This window comes from Stegostoma tigrinum, chromosome 15 (genome assembly GCF_030684315.1).
Source record: "Stegostoma tigrinum isolate sSteTig4 chromosome 15, sSteTig4.hap1, whole genome shotgun sequence".
In the NCBI taxonomy this organism is placed as follows: domain Eukaryota; kingdom Metazoa; phylum Chordata; class Chondrichthyes; order Orectolobiformes; family Stegostomatidae; genus Stegostoma; species Stegostoma tigrinum.
This window is the reverse complement of record NC_081368.1, coordinates 51,174,798-51,200,845: the sequence shown is the minus strand read 5'-3', so window position 1 is coordinate 51,200,845 and position 26,048 is coordinate 51,174,798. Positions and strand designations below refer to the sequence as shown.

At 38.2% G+C, this 26,048-nt stretch overlaps 1 protein-coding gene across 5 annotated transcripts in view; it reads right to left on the bottom strand.

Moving 5' to 3' along the window:
- Positions 1 to 621: 621 nt before the first annotated feature.
- Positions 622 to 26,048, bottom strand: part of znf711 (zinc finger protein 711) — a 44,296-nt gene continuing 18,869 nt past the window's right edge. For 4 of the 5 annotated variants that reach the window (XM_048544230.2, XM_048544229.1, XM_048544231.2 and 1 more), the window contains exons 3-8: positions 25,431 to 25,988; positions 11,560 to 11,718; positions 8,969 to 9,112; positions 6,721 to 6,858; positions 4,017 to 4,160; positions 622 to 2,987 (exon numbers count right to left, since the gene is read on the bottom strand). In XM_048544230.2, coding sequence (XP_048400187.1) covers positions 1,810 to 2,987; positions 4,017 to 4,160; positions 6,721 to 6,858; positions 8,969 to 9,112; positions 11,560 to 11,718; positions 25,431 to 25,988 — 2,321 coding nt within the window. In that variant the 3' untranslated portion in view covers positions 622 to 1,809. The remainder of the gene's footprint in view (positions 2,988 to 4,016; positions 4,161 to 6,720; positions 6,859 to 8,968; positions 9,113 to 11,559; positions 11,719 to 25,430; positions 25,989 to 26,048) is intronic. The other variant, XM_059651482.1, reaches the window with a different exon arrangement.

The window sequence follows — 26,048 nt, the reverse complement described above, 5'->3', positions numbered from 1 at the left end:
AAAAGTTCCAAAATTTGAACAGTTTCCAATCTTGAGAGAGGTGAACAGCACCTCAAGTGTATGCTTGGATACACAACTTCTGTCTCTTCATCCCAAACCTTCATCTCCTGTTTTAGTTCAGCAAAATCATGATCAGTGTTTTTCTGAAGTTTCCTCTTTTTTCCTCCTCTCATTTCCTAAAATGTTTTAAATTAGGCCTTTTCATCCTAGTTCTCACCGCTGAAGTTAAAGCTTTATTACAATCTACATTCACACTTTCCCAGGAGCTGGACAAATACCCTTTGTCGTACTCATTATTTCCTAAATCTAAAAATATTTAAAACTTCCAAAACTGTAATTAGAAATTAACTAATCAATACTTTCTGCCATTTTTACATTCCCAATTCACAGGGTAAAAACTGACCAAACTTCAGATGCTATAAATCCAAAACAAAAACAGAAATTTCTGGAAAAGCCCTGCAGCACTCGTGGAGAGAAATCAGAGACAACACTATTCTTACAGCAGTGCAGTCAACAGGATTAAATAAACTAACACTGAGGGAATAAATTTGTTTGGAAAACATTTGTCAAAAATCAGAGTGGTTCAGCTGCCAGGATATGTGGAATTGATCATGAAATAACTTTCAGTGCAACAGATGCAGTTTATTGATATACTCATCACATTAAGAACATTTAGAAATGGTAATCCCACAGAACAGTGACAAAAGATCTCTTATTTTACAGAGTGTACAACCTTTACAGCCACATAAAACACGTTTTTTTTTAAATCTAAGAGGCATTACTAAATTAACATTTTGTATTTTGGAAATAGAACATTTTGAATTCTCGAGCAACTGATTTCTCATCTGGTGCAAAACAAAAATTGACAACATATGAAAAAAAAAACACAAAAAAGCTACCACAACACAATGAATAAAGTTAAAAATTCACAAAGTGAACAACCATTTAATGTGAGCAGTAACCAGCTAAAAAAAACTATATCCATCATACCACTTCCTATACATTATATGCATAACAATGTCAAAACAAGATTTGTATCGATTAAATAGCCCTGAACCAACTAGCTTTTTTTCTTAAAGTACGCCCATATTATAATATGCAGACTAAAAGTATTTGAAAAAGGATGCACAGAATCACTCATGCCATGAGAGAAAACAGTCCAATTCTCAACAGTATGGCACAGATCCACACTGGTTACATTGAGTTACACTTGCTTTGGTAAAATATAAGTCTGTAGGAAGATGTAGCAACTGCGAGGAGTGAATCAAAAGGCGTTCCATTACATCCACTGAACCAGTCTTTTCATTAAGCTGTTTGAAAAGTGGTCTGTACTTGCATCTGCCAGGCTATCAGTTAAAAATCACTATTGGGGTTTATGTTTGAATTTAAAAAAGTTAAAAATAGATTTTTAACATCTGTTCCATAAATCAGGTATTTACCAGGATTAACAATGAAATGGAAACAATTTTAAAAGGTCTAATTATGAGTTTCACAGAGTAGCATAGAATACAATATTTTTCAACTGCATATGAGTTAAACTTGAGTCAAGTTGTCAAGAACAGAGAACTTGCTGAATGGCTTCACATATGGCAAACCAGAACACTATTAGTCAGATTGTGTGAAGAAACTAAAACATTTGTACAATTGACTCCTCTTCCCAACTCTTGTACCTTTTAAAAACTTATAATACAAAGAATGAAAGGTAGGTTGAGAAACAACATTCAAGTTGAGACCAGGAGAAACAGTTCACGAGCCGTGCCAATTAAATGTATTATTAAATTTTGTGTAAAACATTTTCTTGTCTGTGCATCACATTATAGCCTCTTTATGATGCCGCATTATATGCTGGTTCTTTTCAGATGGCCTACGGAAGCCTTTTTTGCAAAACTGGCAACGGTGAGGATAGTCCTTTGTGTGAATAGATATTACGTGACGCTTGAAGCCTGAAGCGTCCGTAGTACTATATTCACAATATTCACACTGATAAACTTTCTTGCCACTATGCGTCTTCATGTGCTTCTTAAGCTCACTTTGCTGTCGAAATTCTCTCTTACACCTTTTGCATTTAAAAGGAAGGTCCTTAGTATGGACTGAAAGAATATGGCGGCTAAGTATAAAAGGATCTGCAATTTTGAAATCACAGTGCCTGCACTGATGAAGCTTTTTACCCTTATGAGTTGACATATGTTTCTTCAGCTCTGACGGACGATGAAATCCTTTATCACATACTTCACATTTGTGTGGGAATTCCTTGGTGTGTACAGATATTATATGACGTTTAAGGTCACTAGAGTTGGAGCTTCTGTGATCACAATGTGGGCATTGATGGGTCCTATGTGCCTGAAATAAAGTGGCATGTTTCTGCAGATCTTTGTCATCCAAGAATGTTTGAGGACAGTGGTCACATTTGTATGGCAGCTCACTGCTGTGCTTAGTTTTCACATGGGTCTTCAGATTAGACGCATCAGCAGACCTGTATTCACAGTACTGGCAGTGGTATGGTTTCTCTCCTGTGTGAGTTCGCATATGTTTCTTGAGTTCTGATGGATGACGGAATCCCTTTCCGCACTCCACACAGATGTGTGGAAAATTCTTGCTGTGCACTGCCAACAGGTGGCGATTGAGAAGACCCTGTTCGGCTGTCTCGTAATCACAAAATTTACATTTATGCATTTTAGTTTCTTTTTCCCTACTGACCAGTTTGTGAGCAGTCAGTGCTCCTGCCTGAGCAAATCGTTTTCCGTACTCATTGTACTCATACGTTTTCTCGCCTTTGTTGATGAGCTTGTGACTTTCCAGGTGATTATGAAAACTTGCTTTTTTATTTGTTGTATAGTCACAGTCAGTGCACTGATACTTCTTTTTAGTGGTCTGCTCAGGATGGTTCTTCATGTGCCTTTTTAAAAAACCCCTGGATTTAAATTTCTTTCCACAGATGTGACATGGGTATACTGTTATGGGCTGTCCATCAGGACCTATGATGACAGCTTTGAAAAACAATGAAAAAAAAAGTGATTAGCAAGCTTTCTTCCTTCATCTTCATGTCACAAAAAAATGCAATCTTTATATTATTGTTGCTTGAGAAATGAAAATAGGCTAAACAACTGATAGAATTCTAGGAGCTATAAACTTGAAGCAAAATAAATTGCTCGAAAACGAAATTAACTTACAAAACAGGCTGGTTTTTGATCTCCCTAATCATATTGTAATCATGTCTAATTTTGCTGCAATAAAAAAAGAGGAAGAACTCACCTTTGCAACCAAAAGTAGTGACAAATGGCCATTATTGTATCTCAGAGAAAGGCCTAAAGCCTGCTAGCTTTGTTTGCAAGGACCTCATAGGGGACATTTACAGGCACACAAGAAAATGCAAGATATATCAATGAAATTTTTTCTAGCTGGAGTAGTTAAATTGACAGTCTTTAAGGGGCATGCTTTGTATACTGTACAGTAATGTGAAAAATGTTTTTTTGGATAATGTCACAGTGCCAGGCATCATGGATAACTAACTTTTGAAGACAAACATCCTTAATTTTCTCCTGGTGAAAAGTATTTGCACTCGGAGAAACCCAAGGTACACACAGAGTACTGATTACAAAGATAGATCTAATTATATCCTCTCACAGAGAGATGTAATAAATGACCTGTTAAATCTAATTTACAGACCAATAGTTTGCTGTTTTTTTCTCCATCTATAGATTAAATTCTTTCTGAAGGTTGCTTACTTTGTAGTTGGCATTCCTCTCCATTTCTCACACTCATCATTTACTGTAGACTCAACCTCAATTGAGTCATTTTGTTCTAGGCTATTAAATGCACATTATCAAGTCTTACTTATCTCTTGGCTTAATAAATTCTTGACTATTTTATCAACCGAGTTCAATGAGTTTGCGCAAACAGTTTGCTTTGAAACATTTATGCTCATTGAAATCAGAGGAAAAAACATTCAACTGAAATATTTGCTTTTAAATGGTACAGAAAAAGCCCACTGACTCCCAACGAACAACTACTCTTACCTGTATGCCACTGTCTGCCATCACCCCGCCTCTTTTTCCTTGCTTTTTGCTTTAACACTCTGGTAGTGTTTGTGCTATCACTTATTTGCAGGAACTGACTTGAAGTGCCATTCTTGTTTTCTATCTTTGTCTCAAAATTGTTACCTTGAGGGAAACAATACAATTTTGAAAGAGAGTAACTTACAGAACTAATATCAATAAATATTTCCTAATAATGCATCTTATATATTCAGATATTTTGCAGAACACATTAATATCAAAGATGCTTTTTTTTTTCCTGCAAATGGTGGCTTTTCCTTTATTAATCTAAAGGATCAGCAAAGGTAGAGAAATCGCTGTTGGAATTTTTATAGTGGCTTTTGTGTCATTGATACCCAGTTCAGGTCTCACTCCAGTAGTGATGCGGTGACAACAAAACTGAACAGCAGGACTTTTATTGATTTACAAAGGTCTTTCTTGTTAAGATAGTCATTGCCATAATTTATTGGAGTTGGCATAGCTAATCCAATGTTGGCTCTTCTTGACAACGGCGATCTTTTGAAAGAGGTGGCTGCCAAAGTATAGAAAGCTCTCAACATATTTCAGACTCTCTGTTTCAATATGGGAGGTGAAATAATCGGCTATCAGGTTCATGCAGCTTACATACACATACACAGTAATTCTTCAAGATTGGGTGAGTGTGTTTGTGCTGAAAGAAGGACATAATAAAAGCAAAGAAATGGACAGTCGATCTCGAACCCAATCGGTTATATTATAATCTATTCTATACTTATGCTTAGATTTCCAAAATTCTGGTTCATGTGGTTCAAAGAGAGGATGCAATGAATCATAAATCAACTAATTTTTTAGCCAAATGAACAAAAATAAAAGTACTTCAGTTTTTCCCTAATCTCCTTTTTTCCTGGGACATGTTCCTTCACTGAGCTAAATGTGCCAGACAGCCTTTAACAACTTACTGACACAGCCATTATTAGACAACAGCCAGAGGGCCAGTAAGCTAAATGACCATCCTCACCAAGTACCTACAAATTACACAGTAGGATTACCATGCTATTTAAAAATAGAAGCTAGAATTTTCTGAGCCTGTATTATATCAGCAACTTCAATGAAAAACTTGCTACAATGCTTATATGTGTAATTAGATTGGAAAGTGGTTGCTGACAATGGAAGAAGTTAGGAGCGACAGTCCAGTGAATTGTATCTGGCTAAATGAGCATTATAATAGTTCTGACTGGAGAAATTCAAGGTTGAGAGGCACAGGGAGCTAGTCGAGGAGTTCCAGAGAGTAGGATTAAGGGCACTAATGGTTCTGGAATCAATATAATAAAGGCTAGTCAGAGTTAGCGAACACACAAATTGTGAGGAGATTGCAAACATAAGGTTATGTCTAATCCAAGCATGGAGTTTAAACTTAATATGTTGCTTGATAGGAATCCAGCTTAAGTCCGCAAGGATAGTAATGAAAAATCTGTGGTAGTTATTTCAGAATGGGATATAAACGGCTATTTTTGCCATTATCTCACAAAATATTTAAGGTTTTACAAGTAAATTAATTCAAAATACTCTGGATGCTGGAGATCTGAAATATGAACAGACAAGGCTGGAAAAACTCAGCATGTCTGGCAACATATGTGGAGAAAGAAACAGAGTAAGTATTGCAAGTTCACGACAGTTGTCCAAAGAACAATGAGAGGTGGCACACAGGCAGGTAAGTGACTGAGACAGTAAGCTGGGTCAGGCGTTGGGGTCGACCTGAATATTTAAGTGGCTCAGTTATATAGTTAGCTTGAAGTTGGCGCAGGTTTTGATATATGTGATATTTCCTGGGTAACACTAGGCAAGATCAGTCAGAACCTTCCAAAGTCTTCATTTCTAATTTGGAATTGCAGACTTTAACAGAGGGTTCCAAATGCAGGGTAATTTTCCCATTGGGAATTTAAAAACTTTGAGCAATTATCATGTAGTCAAACTGCAGGACTTCCAACAAGACCAAACACATCTCCATCACAGACATCCAGTTTCTGGCACTCTGAAGAGAAGATGGAAAGTGTATAATTGATTTTGAAGTCGAGATCCTTATTATCATACACTGCATACAACTGTGGTTCCAGCACCATTCTTTGTTGGGCTCCACTTACCAAATGCTGCCCGTACTTTCCAATTACATTGTTGCAAACAAACAGCTACTCATTCTGAGACAGCAAGAACTGCAGACGTTGGAGTCACAGCACAATGTGGAGCTGGAGGAACACAGCAGGTCAGGCAGCATCAGAGGAGTAGGAAAGTTGACGTTTCGGGTCAGGACCCTTCCTCAGAGACCTCATTATTATACTTTTGCCCTGACTTTATATGTCCTTACTGTATTCAATGTATGTGGCACTTTATTGTTGGTAAAAATAAATATTACCCTTGCAATAGTCCTCAAATACTTCAATGATGTTTGTCAAACAAGTCTTTCTCTTTTTAAATTCATACTAACTGTTCATTATTATATCTTTGGTCTCTAGCTATTTTTGCATTTTCTCCTTTTGTTAGGATTAGAATCTCTGGCAGTCTATCATTTTCCAATGCTTTGTGAATTGTGTGGAATAGTCTTTCTGCTACCTTTTCACTGGACTATTTTAAAATATCGGAATGCGCATATTAAAAATTTTGAATATGAAAAGAAATGCGAAGTGTAAAATCACCAAGCCTCATTTCTTACCACATGCAGCAGCCCATGCGACAGGTACAAAGGCTTTGTTGATGCCTGAATCTTCCATCTGTGTCTCATGGACTGTTGTTGCCTCCTCATCCCCAACAATAACCTCCATGTAAACTTCATCAGCAATATCAGCACAATCTGGATAAATCATGAATAATATTTTAGTGTAAAGTGATTCAACATTTTACAGCTTGAAGTTAATTGGTAAAGCCTCTTCCAGTCACCATCAATGTTTTATGCATTACCACTGGCTGCAGTGGGTCAGTGCAGCCAACCCTGGGGAAGGCCACTGAGTGCCAAAGATGTCAGGACAATAAAAAAAGACACTAACCCACCTGATCCCACTTCACACGACATTAAAACCTTTTCAATATGGAAGCTAATGGTCTCACGTCAAAGACTGAGCCATAAGCAAGACGGCAAGCTAGCAATCAAGACATGGGAAGGGGGCGAAGGAGTGTATGTTGGCAGCAGGAGAGCGTTTTGGGTCAGTGGGCCAGATTGGGAAATATGGGGTTGATGGAACACAAGAACTGCAGTAGATCATTTGGTCTGATGAGCCTGTTCAGCCATTTACTACAATTCTGGCTGACCCTAGATAACTTCACTTTCTTGCCAGCTTATTCTATTATTTGATTCCCTAAGACTCCAAAAAGCTGTTTACCGCAGCAAACATATTTAGATCTTTGATTTTGATGACGTGAAGACAGGACTTAGGCCAATATTGTTCATTTAAAATCTAGACAATTAGTGCAGTTTATGAAAATTTAAAAATTGGCAGATTAATGTGTCAACAGAAAGCACATAGGTGAGCACTGGAAAAGTCATTGGTACAAATTCAGTCAGGGTCTGTAGGGTGAGCTCTACCCTAATTGACTATTTGACACCTGTGTAGGAGTTCAAAACTAGATGCTAAGTGCATAATTCATAGCAATTTTCAAACAAATGCAAAAAAAGTCTCAAATTTTCCTGCAGATAACAGTTACACATTTACACTAATAGAGTTGAATAACATTGCCAAAAATTTCCTTTGAAAAATACAAGTTATTTTACCTATCATTGAATATTAAGGTATAATGCATCAATCTTGTTCTGTTGCTCTCTCAAATTCAGTGCACAGGTGTAAACCAACACTTCAATTGAGAAGTAGACTATGATGCAAGTTTATTTTTCGAAAAAAATTAAGGATCCGCACACAAAGAAAATCTCAGAATAAAGACTATAAAACACAACACCTACTCATTCATTACATATGGTGTAGCCAGAGAACACAGCCCTGTATCAGGATGGGACAATACAAAGAGAGGGGAAAGTTTAGGAATTAGATTATAAACACTCAACAGTAGCAGACGAATAACTAATTTAAATTGCATTTGTATGTCATGCAAAATGATAAACTCTTTCATAATATACTGATATCAGTTCAATGCCTTTAAGCCCATTTACACCTTCTAAACTTAAGCCTCTATGCTTTTTCAACATCTTTCCTTATTATGCCTATCCATTAAAGTTAGCTGCCCTGTAGCAGTTCTGAAGAAGAGTCTCCATCTGAAATATCATTACATTTCTTATACTAACACCAACACTGACTTTCCAGTATTCAATTATTTTACCTCCACTAAATATCTAGACAGTGCCAAATAACCCAGTGTTATATTAGGCTATAGAAACCATTGTAAATTAGATATTTCTAATGAATGAGTCAAAGGTATAACAGGCTCACAAAATATAATTTTAGAAATTTCTTTCAAATTAAAGCAGCAATTATACTATTCAATTTTGACAAGTGTTGATCAAAACATCTTTCATATTCTAAAATAATTACAAATAGAAGTGGCACAGCAAAACAGTCAGTTAAATTGCATTTTAAAAAGTGAACTATTTAAAATGTAGACATCTTTCAAACTTGTACAATTTGTCTTATTTTAATTTCTGTTTTTACATTTTTTTTAAACACAGTCTTTCTTTCAACTCTAAAAAGAGCACAGCAAGTCAGTAAACACTAATGTTTCAGGTTGAACAAAGGACCTAGGGTGCTCGGTTTACATACCCATGCAACTGCACACAGGAAGAACAAAAGTCACTTCTTTCCGAAAGCTGGTTAAGTGAAGTCCACAATTGGTTATCTATCTGAACTCTAGTCAGAGGTTGATTTATCCTATAACATGGCTTAATTAATTATTTTCAAATAAAATATAGTTTGCTTTTGAATGAACACTTAAATTAAACTGTACATAGAATTTCTTACTAATATCATCTTCCTGGGCTGGGTCTTTAACCGCCATGTAAACCATTTTTTCCCGAGACATTCTACCAACATTTCCTTGTTCGAGTACTCCAGCTATGGTGTGACCATTCTGATAGTCATTCTCTGTAATAACTTCAGTTTCACCTTCAAATAAGAAAACAGATTTTAAAGAAAAACTCAAAACAATTTACATTAATTATTCTGCAGTCAACAATATGTCTAAGATGCAAAGCAATGAACCAAAAAGTTTGAAGAGTGTTATTAGGACATAAGCTGTACAATTTAGTTCGGATGCTCGAATGTGAACAAACCTTCTCTAGGACAGCTCAAATTTTCATTTCAGTAGACGCAAAGTTCACGCTTCAAAAAAAAAAGCATTCAAACAAATGATGGACATGAAGCTTCAATACGTACCTATTTAACATGACAGAAAAAGGCCAATTTATTCAAATGTGAGCTCTGGTAACCGTAAAACTCCCCAAGTTACAATCTTCCCAAGTTACTTGTACATATTTGTAGTCTTGGCTCATTAATTGAAGTCAGGAGATTAAAAACTTGAATGTAGAATAATTGAAATACATTTTTGTTGAGTCCCATCTTTCATTTTTCACTTTTGTACATGTTACACTGAATTAAATATTCCAATTTGCACTACCTGGTTTAGTATCTACAGGTCTCACGATGGATTCTGGAATCTGAGTGGTTGACGAGAAACATTTTTGCTGGCCTTGTTCACACATCCTCTGTACAGGATGCTGTTCTGCTTCAAATGATAACTGCAAATCATAGTACAAGTTCTGTGGGCAGGTGTAGCAACTCACTGCTGAGTCCAAATAATTCAGGTCACAGTGTTATTGATTATGTATCTGTTCGAATTGTCTCTGGGCAAAAAACAGCTTTCCATACTCGAAGAGACAGGGTGGTGGAAGAAATTGTATCCTGCCTATCTGAAACAGGTTGGTTAAATATGTTAAGTTGCATAATGCAAAACTAACTTGCTATCAACCCATTTGTTGTCAGCAATGAGTTGCGTGCCATGTATATCCTGGCTGAGACACAAAACAGTTTATTCTAACATTTAAATCGGGTTCTCACAGAGGACCTGCGACTCTAATGAAAATATAACAGTGGTCTACTTTGAAGATCAGGTAGTCAAAAGGAGGCAGGAACAGAAATGGATGAACACAGCAGGCCAAGCAGGCTGTGTTCATTCAGCTCTACACCTTGTTATCTCAGATTCTCCAGCATCTGCAGTTCCTACTTTCTCAGGAACAGAAATGCTTCTCCATTCTACTGTAACTACCCAATCCGCTCAACCTACCACAAGCCCTGACCACCAAAACTATAACAATATTTCCCTCCCTCCCGAGGGGTGGTCTGATGTGCCATTAATTGTCCCCCTGCCATTGTGGATTGCTACATGCCCTGTAGTGCCCAGTGATTCTTTCCCCTTTTATTCTTTCCCAACTGCCAGAAGCCAAGACTAATTACCCTTGACTGTGCCTTCAAGATCAGCCTTCCTTACTTTCCTACCAGATAGCCAATAATTCTAAGTAGGACACAGCCAAAAAAAATTCCACTAAATCCATCAAGCTTCTAGTTTCCCATGATATTGGATTATCACAATAATCATGATCTCTCCCCTCTTCAAATCTGCCTCGTTTTCTAAAATGCTCTAGTACTTTCCTTCCCCAAAAAAACCTACCATTTACTTTGGAAAGCTGTCGGAGATAGAAAACATGGAATTTTGGGAAGCATCAAAATCTGTCTAAGGGATACTTCTCCAACTCACTCGAGCAGCAAAACTGGACAAACATTTTTGGTTCTTCTGAGCTTGTTAAATAAAGTTTTGTGACATAGTTCATTAGCATAACCAGGTAAGCAGTGAGCATTGTGAACTCATACATCTCACTTTGCAGCAACGTTAGCAAATTTTGTATGTGAAGTTAAATTTCTGTCACTACGTCCACCCTAAATTCGAAATGCTGTAAACTTGCTAGTTGGTGCTCCCTTATTTTGAAATTTAAGCATCATGGAAAAAACAAAAACCCCTACAGAACATATACTATATCCTTAACTATTTCTCCCAAGACGACAATTGCTGGTATGTGAACATTAACAAAGAAATAAATTCAAATTCACAACGATTAGATCAAAAAATTATCATGATCACTACCTACAAACTATTTGTATTTCGAATAGCATTGTGGATCTGAATTTTCAATCAGGCTTCCAATTCACCACAGCACGGTATGGGATCCATGGATACATCTGATAGAGATTGGTCATTACCATGGAAAATAAATGGATTCTGGATTTCAGTTCTAGTGTCCATTAAAATTAGGGATGAATCCAGTCAGTAGTATGAATGTTTCTAATGAAGAGGCAGTTGAGCTTTTTTCCCCCTCCCACAGTACTCTGACTAAAATAGTTATGAAAATTTGGCCAATTATTGTTCGCTCATATTTTGGTTGACCTTTTAATGTATTTTGGTTCACCTTCGGTCCACTGTAAAATTGATACAGGAGGTAAGATAGTGTAACTTCTTAAAAAAAATTGAACTGCACACACTCTTAAAACATAAGCGTTACCTATTTCCACATCATCTTCTGGTTCAGCTTTAAAAATATACACTTTGATGACCTCAGCTCCAAACCCATCTTCTTTGGAAGAATCATCTTGCTCAATATCAGTGCTTATTTTTATTGGTGCGTTTCCCATTTGGTCCAGCTTCTCTCCAACATCACCTACTGCGTAAAACAATTACAGGAACAGTTATAAAACATCAGAAACTTAGGAAGTCAATAAATCTTCTAGAAGCTGTTGGGCCAATTGGCATTGAGTTTAAACTAAATACCTCCATTATGGAACCAGGAAAAAAAAATCAAAACCAGGTTAATGTTTTCCTCTTTCCCAACCCTGAGATTCCAACTGAAACCATTTCACTTGCCCAATTTCACTTTTGACTCCAATCAAGCTTTTCCTATCATGACAAAACATAGAAACATTTCAGAGTTACTAAGAGCTACAAAAATACAGATGCGGTGAAATTAAGGCTCCTGTGCTAGCAACTGACGGAGAATTAACACCAAGGTTCACTGAGCTGGTGTTCTGAACCAAATTATATATGGGAACTAATTTCATCAGTGGAGCCTGAAACATTTGTGAATTTTACCGTTCAAACCCGGAATGTTGGTTCAACGAACTAGTAATGCTAGGGTCAGCAACACTTTCAATACTATGAACACTAATTGCATATAAATATTAAATTAGATCAATTGAAATAGATAAAACCAAGAGAATATTAATGGAAAACATTTTAAAAAATGTTTTCTTCAAATTAATAATAAACCCCCATCTAAATACCATTTTTCAAAATATAATTTTATTGCCATTTAAGACTACTTGCTTTAAAAGGAGAGAAAATTTATTTCTGGGTTATGACAACAAATGACGACTCTGGATTTGAAAAAAAAACTCTACAGAGCAATGTATCTGCAACATGTAGATGAACTGTGGCATTTAATAAGCAACAATATCCAATTTAGGCTTTACCAGAAGATTACTTTAGGTTGCTGGAGATTTAATAGCAATGTGAGTTGCTAACAGCTAACCACTAACTTTTTTAAACAAGGTGACTTTAGTTGATCTACAGCCACCTACACTCTATCCATCACATTTTGTCTGTAATAGTAAAACCATTATTTCCAATTTTTGACAAAAAATATTCAACAAAATTTCCTTCACAGGTTATTCTGCTCAAAATATTATTTCCTACTTTCAGTTCTGTTGACTAACCTGTAGAAGTCAAATCAGTGATTATGTGCCAACATTGTACATTTTACCATTGTTAAAGACCAGTCTATAAGTATGTACTAAAGATTATACGAGCTGTACAACCAACATCAAGGTCAAAAGGGGCTTACAGTAAAAAAAACCCTATCACCATCAAAAAACATGCAAAACAAGTGATCATGTGCATTATCAGTTTTTGCTGGGTGGGGGGGGAAAAGGGATGGTAACAAGTATCTGCAGCTACAATTCCGACATGGTAAATTCCCAATTTCAGTCATGCCATCAGGGGTAGATCCCTACAGGAGATTTGTCACTTCCTCAAAATGGAACAAATATATTGGATGTCACCCCAAGCTGCTGTCACTTGCGTCCCAGTAGCCAGATCAAGACAACATTGGCAGAAGCCTGGTCGCAAGCTATCTACATATTTTCTTGATGGGGAATGACGTATAGAGGCCTAAAGGAAGAATATTAAATGTCTAAAAGGATACCAAAAATAAACATCCAAGAGACACTTTTTTTGCTAATATATCATCATACTTTTGCAGTTAATGTAAGAACCATGGGAAAGGGCATTCCATCCACCAAGACCACAAGAGCAGATGGATGTTTATTCTATCAAACAATACCCTTTGATATCATCCAATGGTCATGTCAGTAAATATTAATCCACAGCCATATCCACTTCATGAACTGAGCAAAATCTAAACAGCTCCATTATTCTCAATCATGCATTTAAAAAAAACTTATTGATCTAACTTCTATTTAAAGAACTCAACTGTTCAAAATGACTACCTTCTCTAGGGACTAATTCTATGTATCTTTTGAGATAAAGTTCTGTCTCCACCCTTAATGTTGCTCAGTTTTATTCCAGTATCGTTATGTCACATGCTCACTGTCCAAAGTGAATAGCTTGCTTACTTCCGATTCATCCTAAATTATCATTATTTCAAGACACCTTCAAAGTTCTGTTATTTAAGCTACATTTCAAGCCTTTATCCCCAAGGCATAGAATAATCTTGGTCATCAAATTGCTTTTTAGTTATTTTTTCAAATCAATCTTCCGTTCTCTATTTCACTTGTTTTTTTGTTAAAACATTGAATTATCTAAACTTACACTTTCTGGTTTTGACTGTGCACGCCTTGGTTTGCATCTTTCAATCTGCTGGAGTGAAGAGACATGCTGTCGCTTGATCTGTTCACAAGTTCCAGATCCTCTGCAGAAGGGGGCCATGCTGTTTCAGACTTCAGATGACTGTAAATTGCCATGCAAAATCCCACAAAACTCCTATGGGTATCTAAAAGCACAATGAATGGCAAACACCATTCTTTAGTGCTAAGCAAACTACATTCAATCTGCCTCATTTGTGCCCAGGCTGGTTTTCAAAACATTGAGACAAATCTATTAAATATTTTACTAGCCTACTATATCCTGCTTAAAACTTAAATCAAAAAGAATATCAGACATCCAAAAACTCAAGTGAATTCCATCGACCTGGATTATCTTGCTCCATTAACAGCTTCTTGCATCAAGAATTTCTGTATATTGTATGGCCTGGTCTCACTTCTAAACCTACTTGGTAATTCCTGATAACCTCAGAGTATACTTTAAGCATTCATTGATATGAATAAAATGCCTAAAAGTTTCTTTCCTATTATGGATGGGTGAAGTGATTTGCTAAACTCGTGTCTTTATTTTTGTTAACATTACAAATACGTCTGCCATCCTTCCAGAGCTCAACTACTGCTCCAATGTTTAAAGAAGACCAAAAATATCAAACACAGCGTCATAATATCTTGATAGAATCCCTAGAGTGTGGAAACAGGCCATTCCACCCAATAAGTCGGCACTGCTCTTCCGAAGAGCATCCCACCCAGACCCATCCCCTTACCGTTTCCATATAACCTTACATGTAACACTACGGGCAATTTGGTAAAGCCAATCCACCTAACCTGTACATCTATGGGCTGTGGTAGGAAACCAGAGCACCCAGAGGAAACCCACGCAGACACAGGGAGAACGTGCAAACTCCACACAGACAGCTGCCCAAGGGTGGAATTGAACCCGGGTCTTTGACGCAGCAGTTCCAACCACTGAGTCACCGTGCTGCCTAACGTTTTAATTCTTTAAAGGATTCTATTTGCATCAACATCCCACAAAACAGCTTTGTGGATAACAACCTATTCTTCACTCACCTCTGCACATAATACACATTTTGTTTTATTCACTCCTGGGGTGTGGGCATCACGAGCATGGCAGTGTTTATTGTCCATTGCTAGTTGCCCATGAGAATTTGGTGGTGAGCTGCCTTGTTGAATCACTGCAATCCATGTGCATCATTTCTTACGACAGAGATTTGTCTACCCTTCCTCAGAGTTGGCATGAACAATTTATTGAGCCTGCCACATACTGCGAAAATTGTAAATAGTTTATCCTTCAACAGTTCTGCTTGTGCCTTAACTTTCTATCTACTGTCAACATAATTGTAAATCCTTTCAATCCCACTCTTGTTGTCCTTTGCAACTCATTTCTGTATATCGTTTATTTCCCCCCTAATATTTTCCTTGATCCTCAGTCACCTGTATTCTAATCTGTTGTATTATTTTTGAAGTGTCCACCTCTTTCTTCTACAGCATTCTCAAAATGACATTGTTTTGCATTGTCACTGAAGCATTATTTCCAAATTAATATTTTTGTAAAACTATCACGTAACTGCCAAAATCCTGGTTTACCATGTTATTGTTTATGTCCTTGAATCATACAAACCCTACAGTATGGAAACAGGCAAGGAAAAAATGTTTGGGTCCTAGGTTCTCAATGTACATGAATCGCATAGGAAAACTAACATATTACGACTAAATAGGAACTACAGTTAAAAAACCCTACTGTGAACTTGTGGGAAGAAAACAAATCTCAATTGGTTGTCATTTTGTAATTGCATTCCAGATTTTAAGGTGCATATTCAAAAAAACCATCATAAAAGGGACTTTTTTTTAAAAATACCATTTCCTTTTTTATTCATCCACAAGGTGCTACGGTCACGGGCAAGGCCAGAGTTTGTAGCTATCCCCAAATACTGCTGAGAAGGTAGTAGTACCCAAAGTGCTGAGACAGGAATTGTTCCATATTTTTTTGAAGGAATGCATGTGGGCAACTTGCAGGCGGAGTGCTCCTATGAGTCAGCTGCCCCTTTTCTTGGTGGCTGAAGTCACAGGTTTTGAATGTGTTTTTGAGTGCGCCTTGGCATTTAGACATGAATGGAAATGGAACTGTACACCTTTTATGAAATGCTAATATCATAAAACTTCAGAATGAAACAGAATTAGCTTTAAAATCTGCTTGTAATACTTAGCAGGTCTGACAGCATCTGTAGAGACAGAAAAACAATATTAAACTTTCAGCACACCTGAAATGTTAGCTGTTTCTCTCCAAAGATGCGGTCAGAATAGCTGAGCATTAAATTTAGTTTCAATTATCATATGTTGTTTTTGTATCAAGAGTCAACTTGCCTTTCTCAACTTGTTGCAGTATTTTATGCTCACAGAAAGCGGGTGTTCTTGGAAATGAGTATCAGTGCACTTTACATTCAGTTTCAAGCATGGATAGATCAGAGATTGTGGAAGATAAGATTTGTTCAACATGGAGAACTTCCAAAACTGTCACAAAAGGTGCTGGATTCTCAACCTCATTATACCATTTGCAGAATGTCAATTCTTTCACTCTACCTTTGTATCTTGTCTGAAACGGATGTCCTTTACGAACATCTCAAAACGACAGGCAAAGAAGGACTGGCTGGGTCATAGTCCTTGCTCCATTCAGTGATGTGCAATAGTAGTCATGAAACACATTGACAGCATTGCATTTATCTTTTGTATCCTGTGATATCTGCTTCATCCAGCTCACTTAAATGCCATCATTAAATGTGCATTCTTTGTATGATCTGGTCTTGTATTATTTTAAATATTTTAATCAAAATTTTCACTAAGTTTACCACAGAGTAAAATGACTCTGCTTACTGAATTCTGATAATTGCAACTTTAGGGTACCAGGAATCTTGAGTGTGTCACAGACAATAACAATCATGAACAGGTTGAATGAGTGGTTAAATGCATGGCAGATGAAGTATAATATGGATAAATGTAAGTGTATCCACTTTGATAGCAGTTATGAGAGCATATTATCTGAATAGCAATATATTGGAAAGGCAGGGATTGGGTGGTGTGGTGTCCTGGCACATCAAATCACTGAAAGTACATATGCAGGTGCAGCTGGCAGTGAAAATTGGCCTGCATAACGAGACCTTTCACGTACAGGAACAGGGATTTCTCACTGCAAGTGACCATACCTGGAGTATTATGTGCAGTTCTGGTCTCCTTATTTGAGGAAAGGTGTTCTCACTGTGGAAGGAGTGCAATGAAGATTTACCAGACTAATTCCTTGGAAGGTAGGAGTGGCATGAGGGAGACTGGATTGGTTAGGACTATATTCACCGGAGTTTAGAAGAATGATGGGGGAAAATCTCAGAAATCTATAAAAATTTTAATGAAGCTAGATGTGTCTGACGACCATGGAGCCCAGAAACAGCGGTCACTGTCTATGGGTATGTGGTAGCCCTTACAGCAGTGAGAAATTTCTTCCCTAGAGAGTGGTAAGCTTGTGGAATTCTCTACCATAAAGTGGCTGAGGCCAAAACATCAAATCTTTTCAAGAAATTAGCAATAGTTCTTCGGGCTAAACTGGTACGTATAGAAAGCTGGAACAATGTACTGAGTTGGAGATAGCAAGAACTGCAGATGCTGGAGTCAGAGTCAATACAATGTGGAGCTGGAGGAACACAATAGGTTAGGCAGCATCAGAGGATCCTCCTGATGAAGTGCCAGACCTGAAACATCAACTGTCCTGCTTCTCTGATGCTGCCTGACCTGTTGTGTTCCTCCAACTCCACAATTGTATTCAGTTAGTCGGTCAGCCATTATCACACTGAAGCGGCAGAGGAGGCTTGAAATGGCGTACGCCTGCTCATTTTCTATGATTTTAACACTTTGGTCTCTTTCCTACTCAACAAAATTTAATTCAAGACCTTGTACAGTACTTACTTTTTTGGAGTCAACCCAGAGCCATGCACCTAACATTGCATTAATATGCATTAAAATTACCATTTGCCAGACACAGATCCATTTCCCCTGCACATCTAAAATGACTATAGTCTTTTGCTCATCCCTGGTTTTAATATCTAATACAAAACTTTGTCATTTTCAAACATACAGGCAATTTTTCTAATGTCTATATCCATGTTAATAATATAGTTAACTGACAATAATTTATAAGGCACTCTACCAGGAAGCAATCTCCACATGTGAACCACCTACTCTACAGGACAGATGTCAGAGGTAATTTCTTTACTCAGAGTGTAGTAAGGGAATGGAACGCTTTTAGGGAGTTGTTCTAGTTATTTGGTCTGCTTGATGTGATTTTAGTGTATACGTGATTCTGTTTCCTGACTGTGGTGTGGGATCTGACTCCCTCTGTTGGTAAATGCTGGTACCTTCAAGTTGTTTTTGGGCTTTTTCAAACATACTCCGGTTTTTTCGTAATGAGCAGCAAGCAGCCGTTGCCTGTCAATAAGATTCTGATGTTTCTGTCCTTCTTTAGGACTTCGAGGGCTTTTCTTTCTCATGTGTTGAGTTCGTTTGCTTGGCTTCTCCTGCTCAGTGCAGGGACTATGGTTTGACAGATGGCTTGATGCATTTTGTCCACGAGTCTGTTAGATTTCAGTGTAGCTTTCAGCGCAGCCAGGAAGTCCATTTTGTTGGTGTCCTTATAATTGTAGTTAAGTATCAGGATGGTTTTTCTTGGTGTCTCTGATAAATTTCTTATCCATGAGTCTGGTTTGTTCTTGGCACTGCTATGCATTAGTTTCGTCAGTTTATCTTGTAGTGCAAGTCCCTCTTGGTTCTGGTCCTGTTTTGCTTGACCTCGATAGCCTGTTCGAGAGTTGTGGTCCATGGTTGGTTGTCGGAATTCAAGTATAGAGATTTTTGGCACAAAATTTCTCGTTCATTTTTGTGGAGGTGGTTACGTGTGTCCATTATCACAACACGTAGCATCCTGCAGCTGCTCTGTTCAGCTATTTTTCTTGCTTGTGGGTTGTTGAGGTGAGGGGTTTGTATTTGATGTTGCACAGTAGTATCTGGCTTGAGGCATTCGTGTAGAAAGTGGAGTTGCTTGCACGAGGGCAAATGTGATATATAAATGAGCAGGACACATGATGTATAAAATATCATGCAACAACTGCGAAAAACACTACATAGGACTGATGGGCCAGAAACTCACCACGATACATGAACACTGACTCACAGCAGAACACCACAACTAACTCTGCCTCGTTTCAATACACTCTGACATAGAAGGACATCAATTTGACTGGGACAAAATGTTACAGTAACGGGCCAAACAAGACAGAGAGACAAGCACGAGAATTCCTGGAGACCTAGTTTTCAACAACTGATGCAATTAACAAACATGGTGAAGTAGACCCCACCTACATAACAATAAGTACAAAACTGAAAGTAAGACTGCCCACCATGACAGACCAGGCCATATAAATTCACAGCGCAACAGAACTACAGTGCTTCAATGGAGGCTACAAAGCACTGCCGATGTCACCTAGAAGGCAGATGAAACCCTTGCATGAAAACCAGTAATCTCGGCAAACAAACCAAAAATTTCAACCACAACCCAAGCTACAGATCTTCATTAGAGCATTAATTTATGAAGCCTTTATGGAATTCAGTACATAAGGTTAATTATTTCGGTTCTTCTCGATCTGCAAGTTTTGCATAATGACAGAGTCAGATCAACATGTGCTAACATTCTGCAATTCATTAAAGGAGCCATTGAAGTTCAAAAATATGAAAGAGGAATGATGGAAGAAATGCTCAGAAACTAAGATACAGGGAGAAGAGAAGAAAGTGGTGACAAAAATAAGAGTGTATTGGTATTCTCAAGCACTTACACGATAGAACACAATGGGCCTTCAACAAAAGGCACTCAGTTTTTGAAAGCAATAAATTTTGTAGATAGGGTCATCACACCGATTTCAACAACTAGATTAATTTCTCATTTACTGCATGACTGTAAGAGGATGGGGAGGTGCTTCTCAAGTGTCTTAAAAACTGGCTGAAACAAGAGACATTGGAATTTTCTTGTCGATGGAAGGAGGTAATTAATGGGATGTCTTATGGATCAGTAGCGAAGTCACTGCTGTTTTTTTGTACCCAAATGACTCGGTAGTGGAGAATGAAAACAAAAAAAAGTGTCCAAACTTGCTCAATGACAACCTGTAAGAGACCATCAGTCTACAGCTGGTTAAGTGCATAAGGTCAATAGTGTGGATACAATGATTTCAGGTTTACAGAGTACTGGCCGAGCAATACCTTTCGCCAGAAGTATTGTGTACACTGGGCAACATAAAATACAAAATCTCCAACAGTAGGCTGAAGGGCCAATTCCTGTGCTGTACTGTTCCATGTTTACACTAACATCAGAGTGAGTATGATTAAGCAAATAGACAAGAGGAGACATCTGGTTTTTAAGGACAGATTACAGTGGGGGTGTGGGGGCGGGGTTGGGTTGGGTGGGTGGGTGATGGGTTAGCTGGCTTTGTTTACTCTGAGAATAGCATGTATGAAAGGAAGTACTTTATAAAGGTGTCAGAACAAGATAGAACTAGGACCTGAGCATTTAGGGTCTCAAATCAGACTCTTGGTCACCATCCCACATATACTGTTAGTTTAATGCAAATCTGATCTTACTACATAAGCATCCAAGACACTCAGGCAGCAGTAAGAAAGAAAATGTCCAACAAAAGCCCAATTGAGAAAGAAGCCCGACTTGCAAAAAGAACAAAGTAACTTCGCAGTAGACAGATAGAATGACTCTGGAGACAATCTGGCTGCAAGCTAATTCTTCAGGGATGGGTCCATAGAAGGTAGGGAATTTTTGTCAATCAGGGTAACCTGGGTAAGAAGTCCCACAGTGCAGTAAAATAGACAAGGTGTGCACGGGAAAAGCCACTGCAGAGCACATGGTTCAGTAGCCAGATCTGGTAAATGTGGAAAAGGTTACAGCAGGATGATGAGCTCCAAAGAAAATCCACAGAGCAGTCAGGACATGAAATGGGAAAAATATAAGCTTGCAGCAGGGAAAACAACTATTCAGCTACACAGCAGGTATTAGATGATTGCAGAGTACAGCTATACATTGAGATGGCAATTAAACGAACACACAAGGACTGTTGGCAGAAAACACAGGGAGGAACAAGGCATCATGGGGGATCCCATCTGCGGTCACTCAGCCCAAGTGGGAGTGAGAACAAAAGAGGGCGGTGGGTGGGGGGTGGGGGGGAAGGATGCTGGAGAATCCAAGGTAACAAAAAAAAAGGTGTGGGGCTGGATGAACACAGCAGGCCAAGCAGCATCTTAAGGGCACAAAAGCTGACATTTCAGGCCTAGACCCTTCATCAGAAAAACGGGGATGGGACAGGATTCTGAAATAAATAGGGAGAGAGGGGGAGGAGGACTGAAGGTGGATAGGCGGAGGCGGCGGAAACTGTTCGATGTCCAGACGTGACTGGTATTCGTTGTTGTGTGGGTAGAGGGGGACAAAGGTGAGCAATTGCTGAGGACTGACCATTCGTCTTCCATCAGTGAGAGGTCTGGGGGCGATGGTGAAGATTCGGCAGGGTTCAGCGTGGCTGTTTTCTCAAGGGTAGCTGGCTGTGGAGGTGCGATGTAGTCATTGGTTGTGGGCGGGGTTGCATCGGTGGGTGGATTGTCGCTGGCGTCGGCGGAGTGCAACTGTCAGAGGGAGACTAAGTCAGAGTTGCAGCACCGACACAAAGAGAAACAGGCTAAGGGATACGAGAGATCTACCAGGTGATGTCTAGTACTTAGAAACATCAGATTCATTTGACCCTCAAGATGAATTCTGTGCATTGATATCATGCTTAATCCAAATAAAGTCTATTTCCCTACATTTAATGAACTTCAGCTGTCCATCATTTCAGTTTCTGCAGCACACCTGACCATAATTTTTCGGAGGAGAGGGATGGAGGAGGACTGAGAGACTGTGACCAGTGCCAAACAGAACAAGAGAAAAGGAGGACCCAGAGTCACCAGCATAGGAAAGTCAGAGAGAGACACACACACAGACAGCGAGAGAGAGACACAGACAGACAGAGCACGGTCAACAGATTCAAGAATGGGAGGCAAAGCAGGGTCTGCAACTTCTGAAACAGCACAAAGAGAATGGACAAAAGTTTCATGAAGATAAGAGAGCGGACCTGCGTGAGAAGGGTAGCAGAGCCCCTTCAAACATGATGTCACTGAAAAACAAGTACCTGATTGGTGGGTATTTCCTGTCTCATTATTGGTCAAGTGGTTTAAATCAAAAGACTTTTTGGCAAGTGTATAATTTAAAGAAAAACTTTTAATATACTTAACCTGCTATTTAATTAATTGAGATAATTGAGCAGGCAATGTTTTGCAGCTGTGGTACATGTAAGCTGGTACACACTACTGAGACCACCTCTACAGGAGGGGTTGGCTGCTTGAAAAACTTCACTTCAGAGTTGATGAGCTGGAGTTCAAGCTGTGGACACTGACAGATCACAGAGCAGGAGACATACCTGGACACCATGTTTCAGGAGGCAGTGACACCACTTTCCTTAATTCTATCAAATGTGGTCCATGGTCAGGGACAAGAAGTTATGACTTTGAGTAAACCAGGTATGGGGATCCACAAGATAGCTCTGTGGCCTTTGTCCAATACATCTGAAGTTCTTGCTCCCAGTATGGATGATGGCATAGGCTGCCACTCAAGTTCAGGAGAAAAGCAAAATGTTGTAGCCATTGTAATAATAATAATACTAGTAATACGGGACAGTGTTATCAAATATGAAGGAAAATACAGATAAAAAGAGAAGTGAGTAGGATTTAAATGGAGAAAGACTTTTGAAAGCTGCAGTGCAGAGAGATATGGGAGTCATTGTGTATCACAAAAAGCACTCAAATTCAGCAGGTAATAGGGAAGGTAAATGGAAAGTCAATCTTTATTTCAAAGACAAAGACAATAGAGAGGTTTTGCTAAAACTGTATTATAAAAAGATACTAGACAAACAACAGCTGGAAGCCAGCGAATAGTCTTGGTCTCCTTTTGCAAGGAAAGGTATATTGGCATTGGAGGCAGTCCAGAGAAGGTTGATCCTGGGTATGGAGGGATTTTCTTATGGAGGAGAAGTTGGGAAGGTTGGGTTTCTACATAATGGAATTTCGAAGAATGAGAGGAGACCTTACCGAAATATAAAAGATTCCTACGAGATTGACATCCTAGATGCAGAGAGGTTATTTCCCCTTTCTGGGAACGTCTAGGAGCTGAGGGCATTATTTCAGAGTAAGCCCATTTAAACTGAGGCGAGGAGAGATTTCTTCTCTCGGAGGGTAGTTAATCTGCGGAATTCTTTATCAAAGAGGGCTGCACAGACTGGGTCATTAACTGTGTTTAAGGCTGAGAAAGATTTTTATTCAGTAAAGCGATCAAGAGTTATGTGCATACAGCAGGAAAGTGAAGCTGAGGATAATCAGATTAACCATGATTTCAATGAATGGTGCATCAGACTTGATGAACAAACTGGTCTATTTCTAATTCCACTTCTTATGGCCTTATACTGATCTCTGCAGCAAAGACAGTAAGTCCCAAAGGCTGTATTGTTTATTTGGTGCCAAGGTTCACGACATCTACTTCAGGCTGGAGAGAAAGGATACAGTTATTGTGATTTACATCAGTAAGGCCAGGAAAGAGGCTTTGCTGAAGAATTAGGAGTAGTTTGGGGCGAAATGAGACAGCAGAGCCATGAAGTTAATAATGCTCAAACCACTACCTGAGCCATCTGCAAATTATCTTAAGGGGAATAAGATTAGAGGGGTTAAATGTGTGGTTTATGAACCGATATGGAAACAACTCCAGTTTAGGAATACTTGGGAAAGGGAGAATTGTTGTTGGATCAGGAAGTGGAAAAACACAACTTTAAACGTGACAGCAGAGGAATGAGGTGAGCATTAATCAAAGTGAGATAGGAAGGAAGGGACAAAAAAAATAGAAGAACGCAACAAAAATTATGTCTACAGTAAGTGATAAGTGCAAAATTTCAAAGCTTAAGGCTCTTAACTTGAAAGCATGCAGTTGTAACAAGATAGATGTGTTGATGGCTTGAATAAAAATCAATGAATGTGACTTTATACTGACTATGGAGATGTGGATGCAGGGTGACCAAGATTGGGAACTCAATATTCAAGAGTATTTGACTTTCCAGAATAGGCAAAAAGAGCCTAAAGTACAGAATTTTTACAGATGAAGCATACCTTAAAGCAAAGCATAAAATGTACCTTCAACATAACTAGAATTAAGCCAGATTTGAAAAGATTTTAAGTAATTACCAAAAGAAGACAGCTAAAGACCCATGAACACACCACTATCCTGCCTTGGAGTCTGACAAGAGACTGTTTCATACAGAAACAAAATGTTTGCTGCAGTTACTCGCTAGGATCACAAAAGAAAAAGACACCTCCGATTCTTGCATTCCAAATTAAGTTACCAACTGACTCTTCAGATGCATAGTAAAGATACAGAGAGTGAAGGGAAACAACTGTTTCAAGAACATGAAGAGTTAATAGTTCACGACGAAGTGATTACAGAAAAAAGAAACAAGAAATCACTAATGTGAAAAAGCTTGAGAAAATTTTCACAAATCTCGTGCAGTGATAGCCAGTGACACAACTGATGAAATACCAAAATGAAGGGGAAAAACCACTTTCACTGAAATATTCAGAGCTCAAAAGATTTCAATGTATTATCAACAGAGGAAAACATTCTGCCACAACTAATGACTGATGATCATACATTTGAAAAGACTTAAGGTAAACAGAAACCTTAGTTTATAGGGTCACAAAAAGGCTCTCTTGTACCATCATTTGGAAATGGTCACATGCATGTTCTTGAGCGAAGGCCTAATCTTACTACAGTTTAAATAAGTTGGAAATGTTTATAATGGAAGACACTTATTTCACCATCTAGTAAGGGAAGTATTTAAGATCCCAAAAGGTTACTGATAAAAATTCAAATACTAAAATGTAATCACAAAGCTTACATAATTATCAAATTTGATAAGGGAGAGTGAAGGAACAGTTCAGATTTAATTACATGCTGCAATGATTAGCAAATGGGCTATCAGGAAAGACTGGACAAAAAGAAGTTGATCAAGATGTGTTACAGGATTTCCAACACAGATAAAGCATAAAGGCTTACTTCAGACCTAGATGGTTTAATATTTTCTCTATTAGTAACTATTTTTCTTTTATTATACACTATTGTAGATAAAATACTATGAAATACTATAAAAAAGTGGTTCTCAGGGTTAAAGCTCTTTTGACTTAAATCATTGCTTAAATTTCTTGGCTGTACAAATGTTAGAAATAAATTGTATGTTGTCTCTTATTAGAAATGTGGTACTGCATTTTTGTTTGAAACAGGAGGCACCGCGGATATACTACACAAAATTTCATTTACAATAATCTAAACATAAAAGCCATACTGTAAGCTGTCACTTACAGGATATCATTAAGAAATCTTCAGATGCATCTTTTCCGTCAACTCGGGCTTCAATAGGTGGGTCAGAAACAGTCTCTTGATTTTGAACTACTAAATCATGGTTTTGAATCACAGTCTCTGAAACAGCATCTACGTCCATAACCTCTTCGGAGACCATTCCAGGAGAGAGAACATCTGTTACTGAATCCTGAACCACGTGCTCAAAATGTTCCTCATCCTGCACTGATACAAGATCTGACACAAGTACTTGATCTGGAACACCAACAGTCTCAGTTATAAGATCAGAAGCTAGAACATGGTCAGGAACGGAACTGGTGTTCAAGTCTTCTTCCACAGTAACATTAGTCTCTAGTACTGAATCTGAGACAATTACACCTTCTGTAACAACATCATTTTCAGCTATTATATCTGGACCCTGCACAACTTCGTGAATATTAGTTGAGAGACCATGTCCTAGGGTAACTTCTTCCTCAGTGACATCAGACACCAGCACTGCATCAGGTACAGATACAACAATGTGATCGCCATCAACATGGGCAGCACCAGCCATTCCAGTCACTGTAATACAAACAATAGATTAATACTGTGCCATTTTGTAACATTCCTAATAATTGAAAT